Source organism: Ovis canadensis, chromosome 20, assembly GCF_042477335.2.
Source record: "Ovis canadensis isolate MfBH-ARS-UI-01 breed Bighorn chromosome 20, ARS-UI_OviCan_v2, whole genome shotgun sequence".
NCBI classification, from domain to species: domain Eukaryota; kingdom Metazoa; phylum Chordata; class Mammalia; order Artiodactyla; family Bovidae; genus Ovis; species Ovis canadensis.
The window spans coordinates 31,950,060-31,972,383 of record NC_091264.1 but is presented as its reverse complement, the minus strand read 5'-3'; the positions used below and the strand labels follow the sequence as shown (position 1 = coordinate 31,972,383).

At 48.6% G+C, this 22,324-nt stretch overlaps 2 protein-coding genes and 1 non-coding gene across 19 annotated transcripts; 2 read left to right on the top strand and 1 right to left on the bottom strand.

Moving 5' to 3' along the window:
* Positions 1 to 289: 289 nt before the first annotated feature.
* Positions 290 to 13,689, top strand: CRIP3 (cysteine rich protein 3). 16 transcript variants are annotated; one of them, XM_069564552.1, is made up of 8 exons: positions 290 to 418; positions 11,196 to 11,290; positions 11,711 to 11,768; positions 11,864 to 11,995; positions 12,730 to 12,801; positions 12,894 to 12,988; positions 13,077 to 13,134; positions 13,301 to 13,689. In XM_069564552.1, the coding sequence occupies exons 5-8, from the start codon at positions 12,741 to 12,743 to the stop codon at positions 13,360 to 13,362; spliced, it is 276 nt and encodes a 91-aa protein (XP_069420653.1). In that variant the 5' UTR covers positions 290 to 418; positions 11,196 to 11,290; positions 11,711 to 11,768; positions 11,864 to 11,995; positions 12,730 to 12,740; the 3' UTR covers positions 13,363 to 13,689. The 16 variants fall into 16 exon arrangements, 15 of the variants coding, with proteins under 15 accessions (XP_069420653.1, XP_069420643.1, XP_069420645.1 ...); XR_011251475.1 differs by lacking the exon at positions 290 to 418 and adding an exon at positions 10,801 to 11,038 and having other exon boundaries at positions 12,919 to 12,988; XM_069564542.1 differs by lacking the exon at positions 290 to 418 and adding an exon at positions 10,801 to 10,933.
* Positions 10,017 to 10,120, top strand: LOC138426119 (U6 spliceosomal RNA). The gene has a single exon (XR_011251543.1). It is a non-coding gene; the product is annotated as a U6 spliceosomal RNA (small nuclear RNA).
* On the bottom strand, positions 13,637 to 20,419 carry SLC22A7 (solute carrier family 22 member 7). Of its 2 annotated transcripts, XM_069564535.1 has the most exons (10): positions 19,626 to 20,419; positions 18,870 to 18,973; positions 18,602 to 18,756; positions 18,329 to 18,497; positions 17,189 to 17,312; positions 16,751 to 16,860; positions 16,063 to 16,277; positions 15,773 to 15,881; positions 14,846 to 15,052; positions 13,637 to 14,454 (listed from the first exon to the last, which is right to left on the bottom strand). In XM_069564535.1, exons 1-10 carry the CDS (start codon positions 20,019 to 20,021, stop codon positions 14,400 to 14,402), a joined length of 1,644 nt encoding a protein of 547 aa, XP_069420636.1. In that variant the 5' UTR covers positions 20,022 to 20,419; the 3' UTR covers positions 13,637 to 14,399. The 2 variants fall into 2 exon arrangements, with proteins under 2 accessions (XP_069420636.1, XP_069420637.1); XM_069564536.1 differs by lacking the exon at positions 14,846 to 15,052 and having other exon boundaries at positions 19,626 to 20,124.
* Between the last annotated feature and the right edge of the window lie 1,905 nt (positions 20,420 to 22,324).

The window sequence follows — 22,324 nt, the reverse complement described above, 5'->3', positions numbered from 1 at the left end:
AGTCATTAGCTCACCCTGGGAAGGCAGGGTCTACCTTGCTGAGGAATCTAGACTAAGTTGAATTAATGTGCACTAAGGAAAATGAGATTCTCCAAAAGAAATGCTTCTAAGTAGAAAATAAAATGTTCATTTAGTACCTTCTTTGTTTAGCCGCCTTCTTTGTGGCTTTTTATCAAAAGATGGGTGCTCAGGTTTTTATCTCCACTAAGATACTAGTAATTGCTGCCCTTTTTTTGGTGGTGAGTTGTGGGGTATACGAGATTAGAAATAAAGACCTTATAGCTCTACATGTTCCAAAAGCTCAGGAGAAGAGGAGAAAGAACCCAATCATTTTGGAGTTGGGAAGAAGGTAGAACTTGGCTTCTGATTCTGTGAACTTGAACTTCATAGAGGAACTGAAAGACTTCTCTATAAAAAGGTAAGCATTTGCATTTGTCGAAATTCGTAAGATTAAACTGTTTTAGTCTCATTACAAAGTCTCATGACCTGAAAGGACTATTCTTGTACATTATAAAATTTAAAAAAAAAAAATTACCCCCAGACCTTAGTGAGAAGATGAGGAAGTTGCAGATAGTTTCCACCAAGGAGCACTGTCACCATCTATCAGATTTGTAAGTAAGCTGACCACCAAGTTTTACTCCTCTGTTTCCAGTATATGGATATATTTTTCATGCTGCCGATTATTTGGAGGTCATTTTTAAATATACACTTTAAGATGAAATGCACATTCCCAAGTAATACTTGAGAAGCCAAATCCATCTTTGCATGGAAAACCAGCATTTAAAGCTGTTATTGATTTCTTCACAAGTGTATGTTTTGGGCTTCCCTGGTGGCCCAGCAGTAAAGAATCCACCTGCAATGCAGGAGATGCAGGAGACATAAGTTCCATTCATTGGGAAGACCCCCTGGAGGAGGCTATGGCAACGTACTCCAGTATTCTTGCCTGGGAATTCCCTTGGGCAGAGGAGCCTGGTGGGTTACAGTCCACAAGCATATGTTTGAAGGCAGCCATGGTAAAGGGTCAAGAAGTCCTTTCTGACAGTCTTGATTCTGAATTAGTCCAACTGATGCCACTGAATCACAAAATGTAGTTCTCTCAGTTGCCCTAAGCAGCTAACCACAAGTAGCTAATACAGAGTGCTCTCAACAGGTTCATCTGATGGCAAGTTGATGCTGAGAAACAAAGGAAAAATTGGACAGACTCTTGAAAGCTTCATAAATGTTGATTATGCAGCAGCAATTATTTACAAGTGGGAGGATTAGTGTATTTCAAGAAAGTATTTCAGTTTTGTGTGTATGTTTCTATTTTTGTGTGTGTTTTTTTGTTTGTTTTCACTTTTCATTTATAAAAAGTACAGCTTTCTAGTTGGAGGGGATATTCAAAACATGGAATGAGAAAGCACAGGGTTATGGGTAATAAAGGTTGAAAAACACAATGATAAAGAGATAAGACTGATTTTTTGATAATATACAGAACTGAGTGAAACCTTTTAAAGGAGTCATTGTAGATACAAATTTTGATAATGCCTTAAAAGTAACAAGCATATGACCATGTACTTGAAAAAGTCTACAATAGTATAAAATAAGTGATTTATAGTTGTAATTAAAACTCATTGCAGCACTAACCTGACATATGATAACATATCAGTAAGGTGCTTTATAGTTTATATAACACTTTCCTGCAGTCTCTCCTTTGCCATATATTTAATGATGGCATAATTGTGCTACCTGCTAATTTGACTTAATTAGTAAGTTCTTGTGAATGACTGTAATTAGAGGGACTGATTTACTGCCCAAGCAAATTTTCAGTTCTCTTTTTACTTTATTAGTTATAATCACGATCAGTTTAAATTGTATTCCATTTTGCATCGTACATGCTGATCCTTATGTATATTAAGAAACAACTACTGATTCTTATTTCTTGACAGCTGAACTCCTCTTGCTCCAGGGCTTTTGTTATAACAAAACTTTCAACCCCTACCAGTCCACTGATATCTCCCACTGGTCCTCATCTACTCACACTGGAGGGATACTTGTGTGCAACATTTAACATTCATTCACCAAAAAATATTTATTGAGCACCATGTGCCAGAAATTGAGCAAGACACTGGAAGCATACATAGTCCTGGGTCCTGCCTTCACAGGGTCACAGACTAATGGGGTAGACAGAGCCTAGATTGTGGCAGGAGAGGTGGGCAGAAAGTTGGCAGACTTCTTTTTCCTCATTTGGTTCAGCACTCAGGAAGGGAAAACATAGCTATCATAGGTTGCACTCCCTCTACCCTCAGCACAGGATGCTGTAGGAGGGAGTGCCTGGGGCCAATAGCCTGGTACTAAATAGGTGAGGGGGAGAGCTGAGGTTAGGCAGGAATTAGTGAGGTGAAGATATTGGAGAAGCAAGTTCCCAGAAAAGAGGTAGCATCTGCAAAGGCCCTAATGCAGGAAATAACTTGGCAGATTTAAGAAGCTCGTTTAGTATAATTACAGAAATTGAGGCAACAGGAGAAATGGCTTAGAAGACTGGAAAGGCGGAGAATCCTAGAACCAAGTTAAAAATTTTATCTTGAGGGACTTCCCAGGTGGGCCAGTGGTTGAGAATCTGGCTGTCAGTGCAGGGGACACAAGTTTGATCCCTGGTCTAGGAAGATCCCATATACTGCAGGGCACCTGAGCCCATGCACCACAACTGCTGAAGCCAGCATGCCTATAGCCTGTGCTATGCAACAAGAGAAGCCACCACAATGAGAAGCCTGTGCACCACAATGAAGATTATCCCCAGTGCCACAACTACAGAAGCCCTGCACACAGCAATGAAGACCCAATACTGCCAAAAATACATTAATTAAGACAATACTTTATCTTGGTGCTAAGAAGCCATGGAAAAGTTTTAATGACATTTCCCTGCCTCTTGTATCTCAACCCATTAGTTACCTGGATAGGCCCTCTTATCTTCAGGTACAGAGATGCTATGCAGACAAGTGTAGTATCCTTTCAGACTGAAACACATGGATAGCTTAGCAGAAACCATACTTAGGAGCATCAGGTAGGAAAATATGAACTCAAGAGTCAGATGCATGAAGGTCTATTAATGTATAATGTTGAACACATTTCTTAACCTCTCCAAGCCACTTTCCTTTTCTGTACAATTGGTAATGTAACATTGAAATCCATTACCACATTGTTGTTAGATCAGAAATAACAAGTACAGTACCTGTGATTGGCATTCCATAGGTGTTAGCTGCCACTATTTTAGCAATGCTCCCTTGCTAGCACAAATTTCAAACCCTCTTGGGGAATGGAATCACAATATATCATCGAATTGTGAAGAAACCTTAAAGATGTCTGTATATGATGCTTGGATTTTTTCTGCAACACTGATGAACAGTTGGTTTGTTCTCCAGCATTACTTGTAACATCCAAAGACAGGAAGCTCACTACTGTCCGAAGCAGCCACTCCATGTTTGGCTGTATTAGCAGGTTCTTTTCTTGGACTGAATCCACATCTGCTCCCCTATGACTTCTGTTCAGGGACCTCAGTAGTAGTAACACCTCTCCCCTGTGACAGTCCTCCAGGTGCTGGAGGTCATTATCTCCATTTACCACTCACCTAGAGTTGAAAAGCTTGTTTTTTCACCTAACAACAATGATAAAGGGTCAATTAATCAAGAAAACAATTATAAAACATATATATACCTAACAATACAATGTGAAGTGTTAATGGGAGATTTTAATAGTAGCTTACTCCTTGGAAGGAAAGTTATGACCAACCTAGATAACATATTCAAAAGCAGAGACATTACTTTGCCAACAGAGGTCTGTCTAGACAAGGCTATGGTTTTTCCAGTGGTCACGTATGGATGTGAGAGTTGGACTGTGAAGAAGGCTGAGCGCTGAAGAATTGATGTTTTTGAACTGTGGTGTTGGAGAAGACTCTTGAGAGTCCCTTGGACTGAAAGGAGATCCAACCAGTCCATTCTAAAGGAGATCAGTCCTGGGTGTTCATTGGAAGGACTGATGCTAAAGCTGAAACTCCAGTACTTTGGCCACCTCATGAGAAGAGTTGACTCATTGGAAAAGACTCTGATGCTGGGAGGGATTGGGGGCAGGAGGAGAAGGGGATGACAGACGATGAGATGGCTGGATGGCATCACTGACTCGACGGACATGAGTTTGAGTAAACTCCAGGAGTTGGTGATGGACAGGGAGGCCTGGCGTGCTGTGATTCATGGGGTCACAAAGAGTCGGACACAACTGAGTGACTGAACTGACTGACTGAGTAGTTGTTCAGTTGCTTAGTGATGTCCAACTCTGATCCCATGGACTGCAGCATGCCAGGCTTCCCTGTCCTTCACTGTTTCCTGGAGTTTGCTTAAACTGATGTTCCATTGAGTCAGTGATGCCATCCAACCATCTCATCCTCTGTCTTCCCCGTCTCTTGCCTTCAGTCTTTCCCAGCATCAAGGTCTTTTCCAGTCAGTCGGCTCTTCCCATCAGGTGGCCAAAGTGTTGGAGTTTCAGCTTCAGCATCAGTCCTTCCAATGAATATGCAAGATTGATTTCCTTTAGGATTGACTGATTTGAGCGCCTTGCAGTCGAAGGGACTCTCAAGAGTTTTATCCAGTGCCACAGTTCAGAAGCATCAGTTCTTCAGCACTCAGCCTTCTTTGTGGTCCAACTCTCACATCTATACATGACTACTGGAAAAGCCATAGCTTTGACTGTATGGACCTTTGTCGGCAAAGTAATGTCTCTGCTTTTTCATATGCTGTCTAGGTTGGTCATAGCTTTTCTTCCAAGGAGCAAGTGTCTTAATTTCATGGCGGCAGTCACTGCCTGCAGTGATTTTGGAGCCTAAGAAAGTCTGTCACTGTTTCCATTGTTTCCTCATCTATGCCATGAAGTGATGGGACCAGATGCCATGATCTTTGTTTTTTAAACATTGAATTTTAAGCCAGCCTTTTCACTCTCCTAATAGTTCAGTTCAGTTGCTCAGTCGTGTCTGACTCTTTGCGACCCCATGAATCACAGCACGCCAGGCCTCCCTGTCCATCACCATCTCCCGGAGTGCACTCAGACTCATGTCCATCGAGTCAGTGATGCCATCCAGCCATCTCATCCTCGGTCATCCCCTTCTCCTCCTGCCCCCAATCCCTCCCAGCATCAGAGTCTTTTCCAATGAGTCAACTCTTCTCATGAGGTGGCCAAAGTACTGGAGTTTCAGCTTCAGCATCATTCCTTCCAAAGAAATCCCAGGGTTGAACTCCTTCAGAATGGACTGGTTAGATCTCTTTGCAGTAAGGGACTCTCAAGAGTCTTCTCTAACACCACAGTTCAAAAGCATCAATTCTTCAGCACTCAGCCTTCTTCATAGTCCAACTCTCACATCCATACATGACCACAGCAAAAACCATAGCCTTGACTAGACGGACCTTAGTCAGCAAAGTAATGTCTCTGCTTTTGAATATACTATCTAGGTTGGTCATAACTTTTCTTCCAAGGAGTAAGCGTCTTTTAATTTCATGACTGCAATCACCATCTGCAGTGATTTTGGAGCCCCCCAAAATAAAGTCTGACACTGTTTCCACTGTTTCCCCATCTATTTCCCATAAAGTGATGAAACCAGATGCCATGATCTTCGTTTTCTGAATGTTGAGCTTTAAGCCAACTTTTTCTCTCTCCTCTTTCACTTTCATCAAGAGGCTTTTTAGCTCCTCTTCACTTTCTGCCATAAGGGTGGTGTCATCTGCATATCTGAGGTTATTGATATTTCTCCTGGCAATCTTGATTCCAGCTGGTGTTTCTTCCAGTCCAGCGTTTCTCATGATGTACTCTGCATAGAAGTTAAATAAGCAGGGTGACAATATACAGCCTTGGCATACTCCTTTTCCTATTTGGAACCAGTCTGTTGTTCCATGTCCAGTTCTAACTGTTGCTTCCTGACCTGCATACAGATTTCTCAAGAGGCAGGTTAGGTGGTCTGGTATTCTCATCTCTTTCAGAATTTTCCACAGTTTATTGTGATCCACACAGTCAAAGGCTTTGGCATAGTCAATAAAGCAGAAATAGATGTTTTTCTGGAACTCTCTTGCTTTTTCCACGATCCAGCAGATGTTGGCAATTTGATCTCTGGTTCCTCTGCTTTTTCTAAAACCAGCTTGAACATCAGGGAGTTCACGGTTCAGTATTGCTGAAGCCTAGTAGTAGTGTACTAGTAATAATAACTATCATTTGCTGAATACCCCCATTAAACTTGGTACTATAGATACACTTATAAGTAAGTCTCAACCTGTCAACTGAAGAAAGTTAGAAAAGTAAACAAGTGTAAAACAACGTTACAGATACTATGACAGGAATGTGTAGGAAAAAGCAGGGGGCAATTAGGGGAATAGTCATCTTGATAAAAGAGGGGCCTGCCCTTAGATGATACAAACTATACCCTCTCAGTTGAGTAGGTAATACTTAGACTCAACTGGACTTATTTGTGGTATTTGATACAATATTTTAGAGGCTTTAGTCACATAAAGTATTCAAAACAACCACTGTCAGTAACTGCAAATGCATTCTTACAAGAGATGTTAATTTGCCCTGTTAATATTCTTTACAAAGACTCTTGGGTTAGAGTCAGAATAATGGAAGCCAGGCAAGGAAGAAGAGTGGAATACTGTGATTTGCTGTACCTGTACATGGATGGCAAATACTTGGAAAGGAATATTTGAAAATATTTGAAAGACTAGACTTTGCTAGTCTTTCATAAGCACTGAAATAGAAAAGATGAGGCATATTATATTTGTTGTGGCCATTCAATATAGGAAGGCCACAGAAGATGGGGAGCAGTAAAGGACCTACCCCCTGACTCCTTGCAAGTTGTATGAACACAGCATGGTAGTCACAGTTCAATGCTTGTTTCTCTGTGTGGAGCCCTATACTGGAAGCCAGGGTAAAGATAACCCAACCAGGAGCCTGAGGCATGGGCACAAGGTGACCCAATGCAGGAAGAGGTAGGGAACCTTAAAAAAGGATTATTTGATGTGCCCTGGAAATTCTGAGGACAGATCCTTGGACTGATGAAGTTAGCCTTCCTGAAGGAGGCAACATGTCCAGGAATAAAACAATGAAGTCCTCCCAAACTCCTAATGTGGGACTTTCTTCAGAAAGCCAGAGAGTGCAAAAGGCAGTGAACCTCGAACTGCCTTTTTGAAGAAGAAATACATGAAAGAGGCAGAAACATGACAGTACAATATCAGTGGAGCGTAATTTTTCAAGTTTATTGAATCCTTTCAGAAAACAATTACAAAACTAAGGATCTTGAATATTCCCCAAACAAGAAACGATGAGAAAGCATAGAAAAGTTTATTTTACAATGTGTAAGCCTTCCACCTGTAGAAGTCACTAAGGAGGGTAAAATAAGTGTTGTTAGAAGCAGAAAATACTCACAGAGACAAGTGAGGAAACAGGAGTGTGGAATAGAGTTCAGACACCAGTCATATCCCCATTGCCCAGATGAGGGGACTGAAGTTCAGAGACATTCTCCAACTCCTAAGACACAAATAGAACTTTTCCCCCAACAGGGCAGTTGCAGCCCAGTGATGGATTTAGCACACATGCCCCCTTCAGCCTTTTCTGAACTGACTTGACAAAACAGAAGCATTTACTCCCCAAAACTTTAAATGATATTTCATTAGGGGACTGTCTCCTCAGCTGGGGCCCTGGTGCAAAGTAATCTCTCTTCTGCCCCTCATTTGCCGAACTAATGTTTTTTTTTTTTTAAGTAGTCCCCTTCAGGCATTATTATTAAGACATTATCCACATACCGTAAATGTCACCCTTTTAAAGGTGTCACCCTTTTAAAGGTGTCACCCTTTTAAAGGTACACACCTATGATCTTTAGTATATTCACAAGATATCACCACTGTCTAATGCCAGATCATTTTCATTTCCCCATAAGGAGACCTGGTCCTCACTAGTAGATACTTCCAACTGTCCCTCCCCTAAACCCCTGGGAACAACTAATCTGTTTTCTGTCTTTATGGATTTTCCTATTCTGGATGTTTCATATAAATGAAATCATACAATACATGGTGTTATGCATCCAGCTTCTTACCAGTGTTTTTATGGTTCACTCATGTTGTAGCTTGAATCAGTGCTTCATTTTTTTCTATGGCCAAAGAATAGTCTATCACAGATAGTCTGTCATAGAGTGTGTTTTGTTTATCCATTCATCAGTTGATGGACTTTGGGTTTTTCCACCTTTTGGCTATTGTGAACAGCAGTTAGTATAGTACTAGGAATATTCATGTTCAAGTTTTTGTGTGGACAGATGCTTTTTGTGTTTGTGTAGTCAGTGGCACCTAGGGCTGCGATTGCTGGGTCATATGGTAACTCTGAGTTTAACTTTTTGAAGAATTGCCTATTTTACATTTTATATTCCCATCAACATTGTATGAGGACTCCAATTTTGCCACATCCTCACTAACACTCATTTTTTTTAATGATAGCCATTTAGTAGGTATAAAATAATATCTCCTTGTGGTACTGATTTCATTTCCCTAATGACAAACGATGTAGAGTGTCATTTCATGTGTTGTTAACCTTTGTATATCTTCTTTGGAAAAATGTCTATTCAAATTCTTTTCCCAGTTTTTAATTGGGTTGTCTTTTTATCATTAGGTCATCAGTTCAGTTCAGTCGCTCAGTCATGTCTGACTCTTTGTGACCCCATGAATTGCAGCATGCCAGGCCTCCCTGTCCATCACCAACTCCCAAAGTTCATTCAAACTCACATCCATCGAGTCGGTGATGCCATCCAGTCATCTCGTCTGTCATCCCCTTCTCCTCCTGCCCCCAATTCCTCCCAGCATCAGAGTCTTTTCCAATGAGTCAACTCTTCTCATGAGGTGGCCAAAGTACTGGAGTTTCAGCTTTAGCATCATTCCTTCCAAAGAATACCCAGGACTGATCTCCTTTAGAATGGACTGGTTGGATCTCTTTGCAGTCCAGGGGACTCTCAAGAGTCTTCTCCAACACCACAGTTCAAAAACATCAATTCTTCAGCACTCAGCCTTCTTCACAATCCAACTCTCACATCCATACATGACCACAGCAAAAACCATAGCCTTGACTAGACGGACCTTAGTCAGCAAAGTAATGTCTCTGCTTTTGAATATACTATCTAGGTTGGTCATAACTTTTCTTCCAAGGAGAAAGCATCTTTTAATTTCATGGCTGCAATCACCATCTGCAGTGATTTTGGAGCCCCCCAAAATAAAGTCTGACACTGTTTCCACTGTTTCCCCATCTATTTCCCATGAAGTGATGGGACCAGATGCCATGATCTTCGTTTTCTGAATGTTGAGCTTTAAGCCAACTTTTTCTCTCTCCTCTTTCACTTTCATCAAGAGGCTTTTGAGTTCCTCTTCACTTTCTGCCATAAGGGTGGTGTCATCTGCATATCTGAGGTTATTGATATTTTTCCTGGCAATCTTGATTCCAGCTTGTGCTTCTTCCAGCCCAGCGTTTCTCATGATATACTCTGCATAGAAGTTAAATAAGCAGGGTGACAATATACAGCCTTGGCGTACTCCTTTTCCTATTTGGAACCAGTCTGTTAGGTCATAAAAGTCCTTTATTCTGATTACAATATCCTTATCAGATATATGTTTGCAAATACTTACTCTCATTTTGTGGGTTTATATTTCTTTGGAATGTCCTTTGAAGCATTGCTGGTCTACTTTTAATACTAAAATAGAAATATGTAATTGTTCGAAATTATACTTTTAAATTTAATAAGCATTATAATTTTCTGAGCAAACCATGTTTTGACCACGTTTTGGGGCTTCCAAACTAAGAGTTTTGAATTCATTATGGGATCTATCATAATGATAGTTATCACTTTATAGCATTTAGGTGCCAGGTGCTGTTTGAGCACTTTGCACGTATTAACTTATGTAATTCTCACCACAATCCTATGAGGAAGAAATCTATTTCACTACTCATTGTACAGATAAGAATGGAGGCAGGTGCTCACTTTGGCAGCACAAACACTAAAACTGGAACGATACAGAGATTAGTATGGTCCCTGCACAAGGATGACACGCAAATTGGAGAACCCTTCCATATTTTTACAAATTGAAAGAGTAGCATCGAAACATTTACATTACTGTGTGTAAAATTAGACAGCCAGTGGAAATTTGCTTTATGAGGCAGGAATTCAAATCCGGTGCTCTGTGATAGCTCAGAGGTGTGGGATGGGGTGGGAGGTTGGGGAGGGAGATTCAAGAGGGAGGGGGCATATGTATACCTACCCGATGGCTGATTCACGGTGATTTATGGCAGCAACCAACACAATATTGTCAAGCAATTATCTTCCAATTTTTTAAAAAAAGAATGGAGGCAGAAGAAAGTTAAGTAATTTGCCTGAAGGAAAGTAAGTTGAGTAATTTGCTCAACAGAGATGAGCTCCGGATTCCGTTCTTAACCGTCTGCTACTAATGAGGCGAAATTAAACCATTTCAAAGAATGCCTAACTCCTCACATCGGGGAAATAATAGTGTTTTCCTGGCGTCTACACTGTGAACAGTTTTCCCCTCTTTACCAACCAGAAACTATTGCCACCTTTCTAGGCGTCCTCGTTACTCCGTCCCCTCCCAGTCTAGCCTCAGGGCCTTCTCTCCTGTCCACTGGTCCGAGACAGTTGTTGGAAGTAAAAGTCGCCTGCGTTCCCCAGGTGGAGTGGGTCTAAATTTCTGCCGGCCGATTGGAACCAAGAAGCAGCAGATTCCGCCCTAAGAGGCTCGGGGCCAAGCCATGGGCGGGGCCAGCAGAGGGGGCGGGAACTGAGCCAAGGCTGACTCGCCTCTGCACTGTACGGCACCTGCAGCTCAGAGCGGAGCCATGAGCTGGACCTGCCCACGTTGTCAGCAACCAGTTTTCTTTGGTGAGGCCTGGGTGGAGAAAGGGGAGAAGACGGGGCAAGTGAGAGCTACTGGGTTCCCTGAGGACGCAAGGAGCTGGCGACTAGTTCCGGACCTTCCTTCCACCTGTGGGTTGCTGGGCACTCGGGGCGGAATGGAGCTGGCCTCCCGGAGACACTCCCCCTCGCCTCTAGGAGCCAGGGTGGGCGGGAACAAGAGGGGAAAGGAGGGCGCCTTCTGCTTGGCCTGGCTCCCCTCTGCCCGATTCCACCTTGTCCTCCACAGCAGAGAAAGTGAGCTCGCTGGGCAAGAACTGGCACCCATTCTGCCTGAAATGTGAGCACTGCCACAGCGTCCTGTCCCCAGGAGGGCATGCAGAGGTGAGGCCTGGCTAGCGCGCACAGCTCTGTATCTGTCACTATCCCTGAGATACCAGCCCCCGCGCCCCGTTTCAGTCCCATCTGCCCACCAAAGGCAGCTTCAGTAGCCAACTCCCAAGATCACCTACGCAATAGGCACCATACAAGCCAGGATGTGGGGAGCCTGAATTGTGCTGATAGATCCCGAGGCTTTTGTGGGGTAGGGGAGGGAAGCAGCTGTGCTTCCTGACCTGCTCTTTCCCTTTTTCCCTGGCCACTGTGGCAATTCTAGCATGCCAGCTCACCCCTCACTCCTCCCATTCCCTCCAGCCCAGGCCAGTAGACAGCCACACCTGGCAGCTGTCTTGGGGAAAAGCCTGTGGGGCACAGGAGAGGCCCTGATGAGCCCTAAGCAGTCCTCTTCCCTCTGCTTGTACCTAGCACAACGGAAGGCCGTATTGCCACAAACCATGCTATGGGGCTCTCTTTGGACCCAGAGGTAAGTACCAGTCTGGAAAGGGCCAGGGGATAGCAGAACCCTCTGTGTGCCTGGGAGCTGGAGACTCAAGCCTACCTCCCCTCTTCTCTCTGCAGGGGTGAACATTGGTGGTGTGGGCTCCTACCTCTACAAACCTCCCACTTCCACACCTGCCAGCATCACTCGCCTTAGCCCCAGCAGCTTCAGCACCCCCAGGCCCAGGACTGGCCTCCCTCAGGGCAAGAAAAGTAAGTGAGATTGGGAGGTGGGCCAGGTGGCAGTATTCCACCTAGTCCTCCGCTTCACATGCCTACAACTTTGTTCATGGCAAAGTCTTCTCCGTGGCTCCTTTTCTAATATTTCCTCATGTCAGCTACTGGGTAAGAGGTAAATTGGGCAGATGGCATTATCACTCCCACTTTACAGGTGAGGAAACTATGGTCTGTAGAGGGCAAGTGAACTTGTGCAGTCACACAGTTAATCAGAGGCAAAGCTGGCCTAGAACTCAGGCCTCTCCCAGGTCAGGGCCGTGGAAGGAATAACCTAGTGTGAAGGGTCACTGAGATGGGCCAGCCCCTCACATTCTTTCATTTCTCTCCCTCCCTGTTCCTTCATCCCCTGAGTGGACAGTGACACTGTGCTCCCCAACACCTGACACCCCTGCCCTGGCCAGCTCCTGTATCAGCTCAGGTTTCCTGAGGATTGGGTTGCTGACAGAGTTGGGCTGGTGGGCACCTGAGGCCCTGGGAGGATGAGAAGGGAGCAGGTGGTCCCTCCTGCAGACAGGGATGAGGCAGGAGATGGAGTCAGAGGGGACTCAGCTCTGCCTGAGAAAAGCAGGCTCATGTCCATGTGGGTGGGAGGCTGTGGGATGAGCCTGGCTTTTGGAAGAGGACAGTGCCATATACAAGTCAGGGCTGATGGGCCCTGATTAGGCTTGGCTCCCACCTTAGCCCTAGCTGGGGGCCTCTTACTCTTAAAGGCCCTCCCCACATGAAGACATTCACTGGGGAGACCTCGTTGTGCCCGGGCTGTGAGGAACCCGTCTATTTTGGTAAGTGACAACAGAAGCTAGGGGAGGGAGGTGGTGCCAGGCAAGTGGGCCTCCCTGCTCTGTCCCTGGAACTACCACCTCTCCTCCACCAGCTGAGACGGTGATGTCTTTGGGCAGAAATTGGCACCGACCCTGTCTGAGGTGCCAGCGGTGCCGGAAGACCCTGACTGCTGGGAGTCACGCTGAGGTGAGCAGGGCAAGGGTGGGTGACTAGGCTGGGAGGGAGGCTGGAAAAGAGCCAAGCTCAGACGTCTCTCTTTTTCTCTGTGTCCCAGCATGACGGCGCCCCCTACTGCCACATTCCCTGCTATGGCTACCTGTTTGGCCCCAAAGGTGGGCAGCCCCAACCCAGACACTGGGCCTGAAGTATGGCATGTGGGTCTGTGTGGACAATTTCCCCTGTGGTCAAACACACTGCAGGCCCCTCCCAGTTCCCTCCAGCCTTCAGCCCAGCAACCCCTAGCCCCAGGGCCCTTGGTAATGGGGTTCTCTCCTTCAGGTGTGAACATTGGTGATGTGGGCTGCTACATCTATGACCCCGTGGAGATAAAATCTAAATGAAATACTCACAGGAAAGGTCACACTAACCCGGGTCTTCCATCAACCCCTCCATGGTCCAGTGGAAGCTACAGAATTTTCTAGTTCCAAGAGAGTGGGAGAAGGTGGGATTCTGGTGGCCTGGGCCTAGGCTCCATGGTAGACCAGAGTCTAGACTTTCTCTGCCAGCTCCTCCCTCTCCCATTCCTATCTGGTCAGGGACACAGGCCACCTCACTTGAAGGGTAGCCTCTTGGTCTTTCCAATCGCTTGACCCAGCAAATTCTGTAACTTCAAGGTACTCATAAAATGTGTGTTTATTTTTGCTTCTCCAATAAAATGTTAGCTCCCATGCCTTCAATTCTTCTTTAGACATGAGGCCTAGACAGTGGGTTGCAGGGTGGGGAGTGTAGGGGTGAGGGGGTGCATTAACCTGCAGAGTGCCTGGGAGGTAGCAAAGTCAGCCACACGAACAAAGAGCTCTGTTCTCCTGGCTCCCTGGCTCTGGCACCAGGCAGCCCCAGCCCCACACAGTGGACAGCATGCCCACCAGACCTACTGGTACCAGAAGTATCATAGGACAGTTATTTCTTTAGCACCATGTCTAGAAGAAGCACCTTAGCATCTCATTTGAGCATGAGAGGAGATAGATCCTGTGGTGAGGTCTGCTAAGAGGCTTCATTATCCATTTGAGAGATGACCAGAAAGGGAAAGTCACAAGCCCAAGGTCACCCAGAAGTCAGTGACAAAGCTGGGACCAGAACCAGGGCCAGACTCAGTGGCTTTTCATCCAGGGCTTATCCCACAGCTTCAGGGGCACCTCTATTTACAAAATCCTCCCAGCCATGAGAGGGGTGCCAGACTTCTCCAGCAGCCCACTGCATTCTGGGAAGCTGCTGTTTTACTGGAGGCCAAATAGTCAGACTGGATGAGAACAGAGAGAGAGCAACTGCAGCCCCAGGCAGAGGGCTCGCTGCCCCCAGCCCCAGTCCCAGGGCCTGCCCTTCTGTTCTCTTAGCCCCTGCTGCAGAACTTCTGTAGAGGGCCTGGCCTCAATACCACTCAGTCTTGGACCTGCTTCATGGGCATCTCTTCCTCCTGAAGACTGGATGGGGCACTGGGGAGGAAGGAGTCATGAGCAATGGTGGGGTTTAGCCTCTCAGCCAACCACCCCAGCCTGCCCCTGAGGGCTGGCCTGGGGCTCCCCCCAGCTCTTGACATGCAAACACATGCACTCCCACAAGTGACTCCCACACATGCCTAACACATCCCTGACATGTAGGCATACTTGAGTGTGTGTACACATCCTCTTCTTCCTGGACACACACACAGGTATGGACTCATGGACACTTTTATACACACTGCAGGTCATGCTCCCATGCACACTTGCACACATGACTGAATACACATGTGCTGACATGGCTCCCTCTCTGAATCTTAGATGTCAGGGACCTGGGCACCCATACCCACATGCACGTGCTCACACAGACACAGTCCTGTGCACACACCTCTTCCTCTCCACATCTTGGATGGTCTCTGGCAACTGTGCCTGCTTTGTCTCTGGTAGCAGGAGGGCAGTGCAGGCAGCCAGCAGGGCGATCCCCCCATAAGCGAGCTTGGGCAATGACAGCCATACTCCGTCCAGCAAGGCTGCCAGTGGGGCCAAAGACCCCCCTAGCCGGCCCACCAGTGCAGTCAGCCCCATCCCCGTCTGTCTGTTCAGAAAGAGGACGGAGGAGAGGGCTGGTACTTGAAATTACTTGTAGTCATGCCTCACGGGGCTCCCCTTCTGGGCTGGCAGGCCCTGGTGCCCCCTTCTCCCCAGACAGCTAAGAAAACTGGGGCTTCTTTCAGGTGGTCTTCCCACCCACCCCCAAGCCCAGGGGCCCTCGAGCCAGCACCCACAGGAGGATGGGCTCCTGTTCTGATAGTACCAGTCAGGTACTGCAGAAGGAAATAAAGAAGTCATTAGAAAGAGGATGGGGAGAGGGTGGTGTGAAAGGAAGAGGTCAGCAGCTGGAACAGACTGCTGTGCTAGAGAAGACAGAGGGCTTTCTGAACAGGCCCAGCTGTCTGCCCATTTCCTCTCCACCTGTCAGTAGCTACCTGAAAGAGCCTTATGTCCAGAGACAACCCCTCAAGGGCAGCTTTGCTTAGGCTGTAGTGAGTAGGATGGGATGGGTTGGACAGATGGGGCCTTTTGCGACTGTTTTCTTTTAAAGGAGCCCCAGAGAAGTTGTCTGACTTTGCTCAGGGTCACTCTGTAAAGATTAAATGCCCCACCTCTTCCCAGATTTAGACAAACGCAGAAGGCTCAGATTAGGTCTGTAAGGAATGGATGACAGGGACCGGGGTACGGTGTACGTGTCTAGGATGTTAGTAAGAGATGTGACTAACAAGCCCTCCCTCCAGGTGTCTTGCCTGGGACCCCTCACCTGAGCACGGTAGGGTACAACTCCGACGTAAACAGGTAGGCAGTGGTGAAGGCAGCTTCAGAAAAACCTTTCCCCATCACCGCCAGGGCGGTGCTCCACGACTTCATCTCTGAAGGGAAAGGGATTCAGGCAGTGAGCCGGCCTTGCCGGATAACCGAGGTTCTCCCAGGATAGGAGGTGCAGTCTCGGGTGAGGGCGGGACTTAACTGGCCTTGAGTCAGGGCTTCCGGGATGGGATGGGGCGGGTTTTCGGCCAGGGGGCGGGGCCTATGGGAATGGGCGGGGCTCACCGGGGGACACCAGTATCCTGAAGCCCAAGGCGAGCGCGGAGCCAAGCAGCGTTCCCGCCATCGTGAGGCGGCGTCCCGCGTGGCGCACCGACAGATAGACCAGCAGCTTGGAGGGCAACTCCACGGCCCCGAACACCAGCTGCGTCAGGTATACGTTCAGGCCTAGTCCCGACACATCCAGGCTCACGCCGTAGTAAGAGAAGTTCACTCCGAACCTGAGGAGGTCGCGATGCCGCTCAGGGGTCCTCCTTCGCGCCCCATTGTCCTCTCAGGAGCCTTAGGCCTTTTAGAGGGACCATCTCTCCCCACCTTCGGAGCCCACTGCCCATGACCTTCCCAGTCCCCATAATCCCTTCTGGTGGCCCAAACGCCCTTACCTAATCTTCACAACAACCCCGTGAGATAGGAACTAATAGCGTCCTGTCGTACAGCAGAGGCACTGAGGCTCAGGGTGCTAAGTGACCTACCTGTCCAAGGGCTCACTAGGAAGCGGCAGAGCTTGCATTTGACCCCACGTATCTCTGACACCGGCTCCAACCTGACCTTCCAGAGTCCAGTCCCTCCAGAAGCTGACCCTCCCGCCACCCGCAGTTACAGTTTCACTTGTCCCGTGTCCTCGCACACTCAGCACCAGCTGGAGCCCGCCCCTCCCCCACCCCACCTGGCCCAGGTCAAGCTCCCTCCTCACCACACCACCATGCAGCACAGTGAGATGTGTCGCAGCCGTGGTGTCCGGAACAGGTCTAAATACGAGGGTCTTCGGACCGTCCGCTCCGCGGCAGCCACTTTGTTCAGGGCCTGGTGGGGGAGGAGGAGGGTTTGTGATGCTGGAGTCGGCTGTGAGGCCTGAGCAAGGTACCTTGTTCTCCCTGGATCTCTATCCTCTGCTGCAGTAGAGGGGGAGGGGATGCAGGTGGGAGCTGAGTAGGGTGGGCCCTGAGCAAAGGGTGTGGCCCACCAGGGCCAGTAGGACATCCTGAAGAGTTTGGGACGTTCTACTGGGGTCCAGGAGCTTTTCTTGCACAGTGTGGACCCCAGGAAGGGGACCCTTGACACAACCTGCTGACCCCCACACTCACACACAAGCATGCACTTGCACACAAGCACAACATGCATTCACTCTCACCTCCCGGCTCAGGCTGTCCTCACCCACAGGCCGCCCATTGAGCCTGGCACAGTGGAGCAGGTACCTGTGGGCCTCTTCCACACGGCCCTGGGTCAGAAGCCAGCGGGCAGATTCAGGCACCCACCTGGGGGACAGGAGGAGGCCCTTCAGTCAGAGTCGCCGCCCTAAGCCACATCTCCCTCTTGGGCACACCTGTCTGCCTCCAGGCTCTTCCCCACACAGTACCCTCAGCCTGGAACATGTTCCCTTCCCAAGCCCTCCTCATCTGATGAACTGTTCATCTGTTAAGGCCCAATTTCATAGCCACCTCTGCCCACTCTTCTTTGCCGAGGCCTACGTACCCCACAGCCTGAGATTCCCTGCTCTGCTCAAATGAATTGGTCTCACTCCCAAAACCTCAGCCCCCAGCACTAGCTATCACTTCTCCCACAGGTGACCAGGAGGGCAGAGGATGAAAGAGAGACAGACACACAGACATACCCAGAGGGATCATCCAAAACCAGTTCACTTGGGGGAGGCAGTGAAGTGGCCACCTCACCCAGCCTCTCACCCTCCTGTCTGGACTCCTGTGCTGGCTTTGCCCCAGCTCCACTCGTCCCGGGCACCAGCCTGTTTGTGCTTTGCTCTGTCTCTGCATCCCCAGCTCCCCTGTCGCTCTGTCTGTGCCTCTGAATCTGCCTTTCAGTCCTGGTCTCTCACTGTCTCTCAGCAGTTCTGCCTCTGTCATTCCATCTCTATCTATATTTTGTTCTCTCTGTCTCTCCTTCACATGCCCGATGCGATCCTCTTTATACCGATGTTTGTCTCTCTTTCTCTTTCTTGGTCACTGACTGTTTCTCTTCATCTCAGTTTCTCTTTCAAATCTCGTCCATGCGTGTGTGTTCAGTCGCTCGGCCGTGTCTGACTCTTTGCAACCCCATGGACTGTAGCCCACCAGGCTCCTCTGTACATGGGATTCTCCAGGCAAGAATACTGGAGTGGGTTGCCATTTCCTCCTCCAGGGAATCTTCCTGACCCAGGGATCAAACCCGCGTCTCCTGCATTGGCAGGAGGATTCTTTACCTCTGAGACACCTGGGAAGTGATTCATTCTGTCTCTGGCTTCTGTGTCTCCCACTCCCCAGCTGCCCACAAGTCTCACCAGAGGGTAAGGATGCCTGGGGCACAAGGCAGGGTGACAGTCAGCAGGAGCCATCGCCAATCCCGTATCAGGTAGCCGATCAGTCCCAACAGCATCACACCCCCTGTCCAGAAGGTGCTGCTCAGGACACCTGCCACGGTCCGGTGTCTCACGTCCAGCCACTCCAGTTCTGGGCCAGGGCAGGGGTTGGAGGCAGGAAGACAGTTAGCAAGGGCCAGATGGGCTCAGTCTCACCTTTGACTGTAGGTCCTACCCATTCTTTGCGTGCCTTACCCAGTGGCATCACAATGATGGTGAAGCCAGCCAGAGCCATGCCAGTGAGGGTTCGAGTGATGGCAAACATGAGGTAGCTGACCGAGGCTGCAGACGCCAGGCCCAGCACCAGGGAGCTCACGTAGGCCACCAGCAGCAGGCGGCGCCGCCCAAACCTGCACAGGGGTCACGCAGGGTCAGCACCCTGTAGACGGGAAGTCCCATACTACAGTTAGTGGAAGACGGTTCCCCACCCCACTCCGTATTGGCCCCCTCTACCTCACCCGACCTGTCAGACAGGTATCCGTAGGCCACGGCCCCCACCAGCACACCGGCGAAGAAGAAGGTGGAAGTGGCTTTGTTCAGGCCTTTCTGGTCACACACAAGGTCCCACTGCAGGAACAGGCAGGGAGGGGCCTCCTATGGGCATAGGCCCCTTCCAGCTGGTACCAATCCCTCTTCTCCCAGACCCTGGGGCTTTCTGAGGTCAACTGTGCCATCCTGGTACCTCCATGTAAGATAATAAGTCCCCAACTATTCCCTCCAGCTTGTGGGTAGAAAACTTTGCCCCCCACCCCAGTCCTGCAACCTCAGTTTTTTCCCATGGAAGGCCTTGACTATGATGACAAGAGTTCTGCTCCTTCCCAGACAGACTGTCCCCCACCTCCTCCTCCATCCTCCAGATGAATTACATAAATCCTAGACCTGGGGCCTGGAAAAAAGAAGGGAGAGAAGGAGTCTTCTATTGTTTTTCCACCTCTTAGAACAGAAAAACCCTTCTCAAATCTCTGCCCCAGCTCCCTGGAGCCAACTTACTCCTCCCTTGCCCTAATCACCTCCCAAGTGGTAATAGCAGTTCTTAAACAGGGCCTTTACCACAAGCCAGGAACTAAGCTCAGTGCTTTAAAGTTATAGACCCCATCTACAGATTGGTAAATGGTGACTCTCAAAGGTAAAGTAATGTATCTAATGCCCACATGGTAATCACCCAAGGCAATGGCACACCCATTCACTCACATGTCCCCCAACCTCCCAGCTCGGGTACCTCGGTTGCAATGGTGGAGGAGAATTCCGAGTGGTTGTACTCCCAGCCCTGAGGACAGGACACTGTGGAGGGCTCACCCTCTGGTTGCTCCCCAGGGTCCTGCCCCTCTCCCCACAACGTGCTGTTGGGGAGGGCCTGCGGATGGGTGAAGCGGAGGCAGGCGCTGAGCCTGCCGTCAGGCTCCCGGGGCAGGTGGGCCTCCAGCCATGCATCCTGGTTGCTGAAGTTGTCCGGGGCCCCAGGCAGGGCACAGTGGTGGGCTGGCACGGCAGCCAGGAAGATGGGCAAGAGGAAGTGCATGGGCAGCAGCACCCGGGGCAGGGCCAGCAGGGCCACATTCCGCAGCTGGAAGGGCCCAAAGCCGCCCACCTTCTCTAGCAGCTCCTCGAATCCCATGCTGCTTACCCACCAAACTTCTCCTGCGTGGACTCCCTCTATAGTGCCCAGCACAGCTCAAACCACCCACCACTTGAACCCTTGGACTCTGGAGGCGGGAGAGACAGACTGATGAGCAGAAAGCCTTCAGTCAGAATCCAGCCCTCAGGGGCTGGCCCAGGATGGGGCCCTCCCAGGTCTCCAGGGATCCCTGCCTGTCTGGCTTAGTTCCCTGGGAGAGGAGGGGAAAAGGGGGGAGGGGCTGCCATCCACTCAGAAGTCACTGACATTGTGGCTCTGTGACTTACATATTGGTGCTCAAGGACCAAGTGGGGTAACCTTGAGCTGCCAGGGGGTAGCTGGGTGTGTGGGAGATGAGGCCCTAGCCCCTTGGTCAGCAGCACTTCCAAGGGTCCCTAAAAGGAGAAGTCCCCTGGAGCACAGTGCCAGCTCTCCCTGGATGCCCTTTGTCCTATGAAGCCTTAGTTCATCTGTGTCTATTTGTAGCCACAGCCTGGCCGGCAGCTCGGTATTCAAGACCGAGATCTAGGTCCTAACCAGGTGAAGGGTACTTCCGGCTGAGAACCCTTCCCGTACACAGGAAGGGAACACGAGGCCTTCCTGTACTCCTACCTGGAGCATATGTCCCAGGCAGAAACACACCTGAAACCACACCAGTCTGGCTGACCTGGGGATCCCAGACCCATTACCCTTCCATTTTTTCACTCAGGGGCTCTTCCCATACACACAGTCCCATCTGCCTGCCCTCTGACTCTATTTCAGGAGCTTCCCAGATTACCCTGTGGTGAATGGGGGGTGGTGGTAGGGAAGGAAGGAGTTTGCCAAGGTCTTGACCTAGTTGCCTGCAGTGAATGCCTAAGACTCAGAATTTGTCTGATCTTCCCCCTCAGTTCTCATTCATGGCCCCTGCCACGAAAGCACAGTAGAAGCCAGCAATGTCAGACTCGTTCTGATCTGATTCTACCAGGTTGGCAAAGCTGGGAGATTGTCACATCGTATTCCAAGGGCTCTAGATTTCTAAGCAAATAAGCTTCTCAAGGGCCTAAGCTGAAAAAACAATTTTTTTTGAAAATCTCTCATTTAATCTAGCCCCCTCTTTGAACAGATAAGGAGAACAATTTGGGAGGCTGAGAACACCTCTGCCTGGGGTCACCAGCCACTGACTCAGCAGCAGAGAGAAGACCTGGACCCCTGACTCTGGCCCCAGTCTTCAACCCAAGCTGCTGAGCTGGAGATGTTCCAGTCTGCCCTAGGCTGGACTCCCTGAGAAAGCTCTGGGGAAAGAGCTACATTGTTGATATGGTGTGTGTTACTGGTGATGCTAGTAGACTTGGGAGTGATTTGGTGGTGATGACGGGTGGTAGTAGTATTAACAAGAGCTGTTGAGTCTCTAATGCAACCTCAGCATTTTGTAAGGTAGAAAGATGCCTCTGCCACAGTCCCTGCCCTCAGTGAACATGTAGTCTGGCAGGAGGGTTAAAACAAGTGATACAAGCCCCTCCCACTGGCTCCAGTCTCACCCTTCTCAAACCTGCCCCACCTCCTACCCCCACCCCACCTCCCACCCCCCGCCCTGACACACCCACTGTAATGAACATTTTAAAACACAGATCCGACAGGGTAATATCTGTTTAAAACCCTTTATCAGGGACTTCCCTGGTGGTCCAATGGCTAAGACTCCATGTTCCCAAAGAAGGGAGTCCAAGTTCGATCCCTGGTCAGAAAACTAGATTCCATATGCCACAGCTAAGATCCCACAACATGCAACTAAGGGTTCACATGCCACAGCTTAAAGATCCTATGTGTTACAACTAAGACCTGACATAAATAAATAAGTATTAAGGAAATAATCATAGTAGCCAAAAGGTAGAAGCAACCCAAAGTCTATCAGTCGATGAATGGATAAACAAAATGTGGTCTATCCCTACAACAGAATATCATTCAGCCTTAAAAAGGAATGAAGTACTGATAAGATCTAAACATGGATCAACCTTGGAAACGTGCTGGGTAAGGAAGGCAGTCACAAAGAGCCACATATGGTGCAATTCCAATGATATGAAATGTCCAAAATAGGCAAATGATACAGACACAGAAAATAGACTAGTGGTTGCCTCGGGCTTGAGGGGTTGGGGAGAAATGGGAGTGATTGCTGATAAGTATGGTGTTTCTTTCTGGAGCTGATGGAAATATTCTAACTTTGATTGTGATGACTGGTTGTACAACTCTATGAATATACTAAAAACAAGGAAGATCTGTATTTTAAGATGTTAGGTGTAAAAATCGCTTTTCAGAATAGTAGGTAT

Coding starts and splice junctions, on each gene's coding strand:
- CRIP3 (XM_069564537.1), top strand. CDS start 10,891: ATGAGCTGGACCTGCCCACGTTGTCAGCAACCAGTTTTCTTTGGTGAG. Junction 11,039..11,195: donor TCCGGACCTTCCTTCCACCT/GTGGGTTGCTGG, acceptor TGTCCTCCACAG/CAGAGAAAGTGAGCTCGCTG. Junction 13,135..13,300: donor CTACCTGTTTGGCCCCAAAG/GTGGGCAGCCCC, acceptor TCTCTCCTTCAG/GTGTGAACATTGGTGATGTG.
- SLC22A7 (XM_069564535.1), bottom strand. CDS start 20,021: ATGGGATTCGAGGAGCTGCTAGAGAAGGTGGGCGGCTTTGGGCCCTTC. Junction 18,974..19,625: donor CCTCCACCATTGCAACCGAG/GTACCCGAGCTG, acceptor CTGTTCCTGCAG/TGGGACCTTGTGTGTGACCA. Junction 16,278..16,750: donor CTGTGCTGCATGGTGGTGTG/GTGAGGAGGGAG, acceptor CGACCTCCTCAG/GTTCGGAGTGAACTTCTCTT.